A 7,278-nucleotide genomic window follows, 5' to 3' on the forward strand; every position below is an offset into this window, starting at 1 on the left:
AAGTGTTTTAATAGTCTTTTTTCTATTTTTTACACTGTTTATTATTTGTTTTTAATTATTTTATATAGAGCTGTTGATTTTTGCTTGTTATCGCTTTCTCTCTTTCTCACACTTTCTCTCTTTCTCACACTTTCTCCTAACTATCATCCAGAAATCACTAAAAGGTATACTTTCTGATGAAAAAAACGCAATAGTCATATTTTTTTGATTAAGAAAAATGGATGCACTCTTCTAACTATTATCCGGAAGTAACTTAAAAGTATATTTCTAGAAGACGAAGATTCGAAATAAATGTATTTTGTTTTTGTAAAATATGCGTTCTCGTCTGACAATCGTCCAGAAGTGTTTTTGACGTGGCGTCTGGGGTGATTCCCAATAGTGGGGAATCGAGATTTTGGGCAACATTGCTGTAAATACAAAAGTATGGTCAAAATACTGACGTGTGGCCATACATCTTTACACTCTTCTGGTAGGTGATTCTGGCAAGACTAGTCAAAATATGTTATAAAAATTCTACATATAGATGGTGCTGTGAACGGTTAACTTGAATGTTTTTTTGTGAATTTAAAGAAATGGTTTAAGAATTAAATACATTTCAGTGCTGACAACATTACAAATTTAAAATTCTATGTTATGATTTGACAGATATATTTTGTACTTTCACGGTTGGCTGCTGTGACTAAAGTTTGGTTTGTATTGTGTTCTTTACTATCGACGTCGCCATTTCTAATATTTAGTCGCGAAATAAAAAGTTTTTGTGAATTTTGATGCTTTTATTCTTATTCTAGTAGAAAGTATAATATTCTTTTTACATGTAGAATATCCTTAACTTTTGATGTGTTAATAATATGTATAAATGTAATAAAACAATTATAAAATGTTAGAATTTATTTTGCAAGCAATATTTGGAGTTCTTAATAAATCCCACTAAAAATAAAAATATAAAAAACATTTTCTACCGTATAATTTGCTATCTGAATAAACAATTCTTTAGTTTTGACATAAACAGATGCTAATAAAAGTTTATATTACAATTGTAAACGTTTAAAATACCAGAACGTCTGCATAGGTAAGGACTTTTGATTTATTTACGAAGTACATTCATACATGTATGTATCAATGTGTGTATAACTTTTATTAATTTTTTACAAAAAAATAAAAAGTGTAAACAACATGAGTGAACGCGACGTACCCAGTGTACCCGTGACTACTTTAGCGGGTCTAACGAGTTTATCCGATTGTAAGTGAATTTTTTAATAAAAAGGTTGGTGATATACTAAATTTTTTATATTCAAATATTATAGTGCTGAGTGAGTTACCAGTTTCTGAATCTTTCGGAAATACATCATCACTAAATAGAACGCTCCTGTTTCACACTCTTGTAGCCAGCGAATCAAAAAATTTATTATCAGTGCGTGATGACAATTTAACTAGACAATTAGTGCAAGCTATAGAGAAAACGGATCCTGAAAATATGTAAGTTTTATGAAGTTATTTATTTACAACACTTTTATTCCCAATAAATATTAAATTTGATTTTTGGGGCATCAATTAACTTTAAAATATTTATTGGTTGTTTGGACGTAAAACGGAGTTCCATTAAAGTAGTTCTTATATTATGAGATGAATCAATTATCAAAATCTTTTAGCATGAAATATGATATGACATATAACATTGAGTATTTCATTAAATTTTCAGTCTTGTTGATTCAATGTTAAAAAAATTTTTAAAACATATTTTTAAAATTTGAAAAGCATATTCGAGTTATTTTATTTTAATACATTTACCAAAATTAACAAAAAAAAAAAAAAAAAGAAAAAAGTTGGTAATTAATTAAATTTAGAAAAAAATACCAAATAACTAATATTTATCATTATGATATTGACAATACATTGGAAACTTTCGAACTTCTACAGAAAAGAAGACTTTTGCTAAAAATTACTATTTTAAGATATTCTTTCTTCATTTTGATAATTTTGTATTTTTTTTTTAATTTTTATGCAAAATAATTTTTTTATTTTATTAATTAAAATGGCAAAATAAGTAACGATTTTAATACTTCTTTAAAAAGTTACCTAATATTTGTTGATCTGCGATTTATATTTAATAAATAAGTTAACACTTTCAAAAATATTTAAAAATTTCATGAGAAAGATACAGCGAAAACTCCACATATGGGTTAAAGACCTCGTAAAACCGATAATTTGATTATAATAGAATTTAAAAAATTCTAAAAATTACTTCTCTAGGGTAGTTAATTAAAAGTTCGAAATAAGTACTCCTATAATTTAACACATGGAAAATAACACCGTTATTGGTTGTAGTAGTCCTTCGGGAAAACCTCTTAGTTTTAGAAAGAATCGTTCTACTCGTCTACCCATTGACGAATATAATATAAACTTGTTGAATTAATATGAAATGTACTTTTTTAGGACATTTAGATCGATTTTTTGAGTTGACAACCAAATGCCAATTAATAATCAAATTAGTTAAACCAAACATAAATTGATTCTGATGTTAATTCCCTTAGATATTTTTGAGTACAAGATTAAACTTCGCAGAGTTACCATACAGAAAAGGCCATTATTTGTTATCAAAACAATGAATGTTTTATAAAAAAATATGACTATTGTAAATGTAAAAAATATATATTGTGAAGTCCTTATAATTTATAGCAATCGATAACTCAATCATTTTAATGTTTATTTTAGTATAAATTGTATTATTTTTTTTTTTGCATCGGCTGTTTACACTTGCATTTTTTGCTCAAGTTTAAACCACCTCCATTGGTCGCTTAAACTTGCAAACAAAATTAACTAATTGAATACTCAAAAACTCAAAAACTTTCGAGGATTAATTTTAATTTGATCCCTAATCCTTCACCTATAGGTTGGCCTTTAGTTTTAGCAGTTTTAGTTTTAGGACATTTGTTAGGCGGCCAAATTGAAAAGATACTGGACCCGAAGTATATTTAGTTTAGCGGTGGCAAAATTATGGAATAGAACTGGATTTCAGGACAAGGTATTCAAGTAGTTCGATGATATGGACTCATAAATTTTCGTTACAGGTCTAATTGGATTTGAGGGATGCGGCTATAAGAGAATAGCTAAATTTTTCAAATTAATTTTTTGACACTATTATTGATTCAATGCATCTCCGGTGTCAAGCAGCAATACATTTAAAAGATACCCAACTTTATTCTGAGTTACTGACAAGTCCTGACCATTTTTGTTAATATAATAGATATGTTTCAATTTTTTGTCAGTAACAGAAACCCAAATACATTAATCTGGTTTTATTTTTTCAAAATTCAATTATATTTATAGAATGTTATTAATTCTAATAAAATATTTTTTGGCATAGCCTTAATACATATGGCCCCCGAAAAAAAGCTTTAACAGTCATAACTATTTTAAAAATGCGAGTATATCATCGAAATTCGACATAAATAGCTTATATGATTAAAATTATCTCTACCGAATTTTATGAGGATCAGTCCATTATTGACCCTACCCGTCATATATGGTCCCCTCCAAAAAATTACTTTAACGCCCATTACTGACTTAAAAGTACGAGTTTAGCGCTGAAATTCGATATTAGTTAGTTTCGTAAGAGCAAAAATCTATTAACCTAATTTTATGAAGATCGGTCCATAATCGACCTTACCCACCATATAAGGCCACCTTAACCATCTTGTCTATACCCCAGCATAATTACGTACATCAATACCCAACATACCCCCCGGGTATGTCATACTATTTATATCGCTATTTATTTTTTTATACATTTATAGTGTATAATTCAGATAATTATTAAAACTAATTTAATAAAACGTCTGCATATATAAATTAAAAGTTTTTGATCATAAACCAAGAAATTTTAGTATTTTTTATGTTTTCTTTGTTGTTTAAAGAAATTGTTTTTGCTTTAACAAGTAGGGGCCTTTTTGCCAAAAAAATTCCTAAGTCATGGTCAAAAATACAATTTTAAAATTTAAACTTAAATATTTTTGTTTATAAGAGTATAAAATTATTAAAATCAGCATAATTATACTTTACTAAGTCAAATACATTAAAAATTCGACAATCTTTGTTAATTCTACAGGGTCCACAAATATTTCACATTCAAATCTATGAATAAATACACATGACTCTGATTTTTATGATTTCTTTTGTACGTATAAATGAAGTCATGAAAAATTGTACACAATTCACTTATGTAAAATTCTGGCATTTCATATAATAAATATTAAAAATACCATTTTTTATTAGATTTTTGTATTTAATATTTGTTAAAATTAGTAATATTAAGTCCATCTTGATAATTAAGAGAAGAAAGTACCAAGTTGGCTGAATGCTTAACGGATTTTATATGTATACATATATTGGGTATATTTACTCAATTTTTACTATATATCACCAAAAACAATTATTTAAATATTAAAATTAATTCATTATACTTTCAATAATGCATTTTTAAATAAATATAGTGAGTGCACCAATGGAAATTTGAATGAGAATCATCGAATGTTTACTGGTTATAAGCACTCATTTTAATGACTTACTACTATTTTAAATACGAACCCATGCTTGCAGAAAAACGCATAATTCGAATTTGCACAAAACGATACACTAGATCCATACAAAATATAGTAATTGGGTTTTCAATAAAAATGCGCACTATTTCAAAATATTCTCTCAAAAGTCAAACAAAATCGCATAAAAAATCAACAAAAATTTAATTCTTTACTAAAACTATTAAAAAATAATGAAAACTAAAGGTAACAAATAATACAATACATCTAAATAATAGTATATGTAGAAAATTTCTTAAAAATACTTTATTATCCGTACCGGAATTGGTAAAAATTCATTAGTAGTACCTTGTTGAAAATGAAATTTTTTTTTCGATATATGTGATCCAACATTTTTTTCAAAATTATTTTTGCAAAAAAAATTTAGAATTTTTAAACCGCACTAATTCAAATTCACATAAAATAAATACGCATAAAATAAATACTTACATTTGTGACGTAAATTTTGAACCTATTTAACTAAACCTTAAATGAGAACTCAAGTAACCAAAATAACCCAAAAAAGTAGTGAATAATAATGATCATAATTGTTTTTAAAAAATAAATGTTACTTTTTTGATTTTTGAAAAAATAATATCCTTTTTTACATAAAACCAATTGTCAATATTTCTGTATACTTATTTTTGAGATTAATTGTATACACTCAAACCTCGTTTTATGCGTATTTATTTTATGCGAATTTGAAATAGTGCAGTTTAAAAATTCTTTTTTTTTTCTTTGCAAAAATAATTTTGAAAAAAATTTTGGCCCACATACATCGAAAAAAATTAGTATTAGTTTTCATCATTTTTTAAGAGTTTCAGTAGAGATTTTATTTTTTTTTTGATTTTTTTATGCGATTTTGTTTGACTTTTGAGGGAATAATTTGAAATAGTGCGCTTTTTTATTAAAAACCCATTTACTATATTTGGTATGGAGCTAGTGTATCGTTTTGTGCGAATTCGAATTATGCGTTTTCGGCGGAACGAATTAATCGCATAAAACGAGGTTTGAGTGTATTGCTGTGCCACCACCCCTAATATTGTCTTGTCTATCATTTCTAATTATATTATAATTTTAAACTGCGGAATCGGTAGAATTTAGGAAGACATTTAGAATGAGTTGTATTGGCATTGTTATTAAATTCACTTTGCACCAATGCAAAATTTTTTTGCTGGGTTATATGAAGTGCACGATTCCTTTGAATCCTAATAGAATACCAAATTATAGTGAATTTTACAATTCCTATTACAAAATTTTACATACAGTGTCTCTCATAAGTTTTCGAATTTAGGTATAAAGAAAAAGAAACTAAATTTCATATTTGACTATATTATACAAAACACAAAAATTAGAATCGAATGTTTTTTTTTGCTAAAAATTGTTTTAAGGGGTAACTATCAACCGAATGGATATATTTTTGGACCATTTGGTCCACAATTTTGGGGCATTTGTACCATCTTTTCATATAATATCATTAAAATTAAGATTTTTGACCATATTTGCCATATTTTCTCTTTTTCCAGAGATAAAACCAAAATTTAATATTGCGATTTCATAGATTCCTTCAGGTATCTAAAAATAATAATCTTTGTTATAAGGATTTGTTTTTAACATTTGTACCATCTTATAATATCATTAAAATTACGATTTTTGACAATATTTGCCATTTTTTCTCTTTTTCCAAAGATAAAATCAAAATTTAATATTGGTATTTAATAGATTTCTTGAGGTATCTAAAAATAATAATCTTTCTTATAAGGATTTGTTTTTAAACATTCCATGATATAAACATTCCAGTATATATAATTGTAGATATTAGCATTAATATATTTAATTTTTTCAAGACATCGTAGCGGTGTACAACTCCAAAACATGCCTTAACATAAGGTCATCCTATACAGTAGATTTTAGTTTTTACTACTCATAACATTCACGATTATGTTGCCCATTACAACAACACTGTATGTAACAAATTTTGGGCTTATTTTGATCATAGTAGATAATATTTAAACAGATGGTGACATTCAGCCTAGGGGCCATTGGTTATAAAAAGAATGATTCCACTATATTGAATGGCGTTTCTTCGAGGCATGCTTTGGAGTTATAAACTTCCACAATATATTGAAAACACAAAATGTATAACAGCTGATATCTAAAACAATATATAGAAGACAAGTTTCCTTGAAAAATTTTGACCCTAGTATTATAAAAATGGACCTGAGTTCCAATAATTTGAATTACCGATATAAGAATGATTCCAATAATATATCTTGGAACGTTTAAATACAGATTCTTGTAATAAAAAATATTATTTTTAGATACTCCAAGGGGTATATTAAATCCCAATAATAAATTTTGGTTTTATCTCCGGGAAAAATACAAATATTGTTAAAAACCGTCATTTTAATGATATTACATAAAAATATGGTACAAATGGCCCAAAATTGTGGACCAAATGGTCCAAAAATATATCCGTTTGGTTGAAACAATTTTTAGTTTGGTTAAAACAATTTTTAGCAAAAAAACATTCGATTCTAATTTTTGTGTTTCATATAATATAGTCAAATATTAAATACAGACAAATTCGTAGACTTTTGTGAGGTAAAATTATGGACTTTTTTAAATAAAGCTAAATAAATTTAAGTAAATGTGAAGTTTTAAAGTTATAAAAAGCGTGATATCAAAGCTAAGGACTGTCTAG

At 26.5% G+C, this 7,278-nt stretch overlaps 1 protein-coding gene across 1 annotated transcript; it reads left to right on the top strand.

The window, feature by feature from the left end:
- Positions 1-336: 336 nt before the first annotated feature.
- Positions 337-3,869, top strand: LOC124418500 (nipped-B protein-like). Its single transcript, XM_046945072.1, has 2 exons — positions 337-1,240; positions 1,305-3,869. Exons 1-2 carry the CDS (start codon positions 1,174-1,176, stop codon positions 1,478-1,480), a joined length of 243 nt encoding a protein of 80 aa, XP_046801028.1. The 5' UTR covers positions 337-1,173; the 3' UTR covers positions 1,481-3,869.
- Positions 3,870-7,278: the final 3,409 nt, after the last annotated feature.

This window comes from Lucilia cuprina, chromosome 2 (genome assembly GCF_022045245.1).
Source record: "Lucilia cuprina isolate Lc7/37 chromosome 2, ASM2204524v1, whole genome shotgun sequence".
Classification (NCBI taxonomy): domain Eukaryota; kingdom Metazoa; phylum Arthropoda; class Insecta; order Diptera; family Calliphoridae; genus Lucilia; species Lucilia cuprina.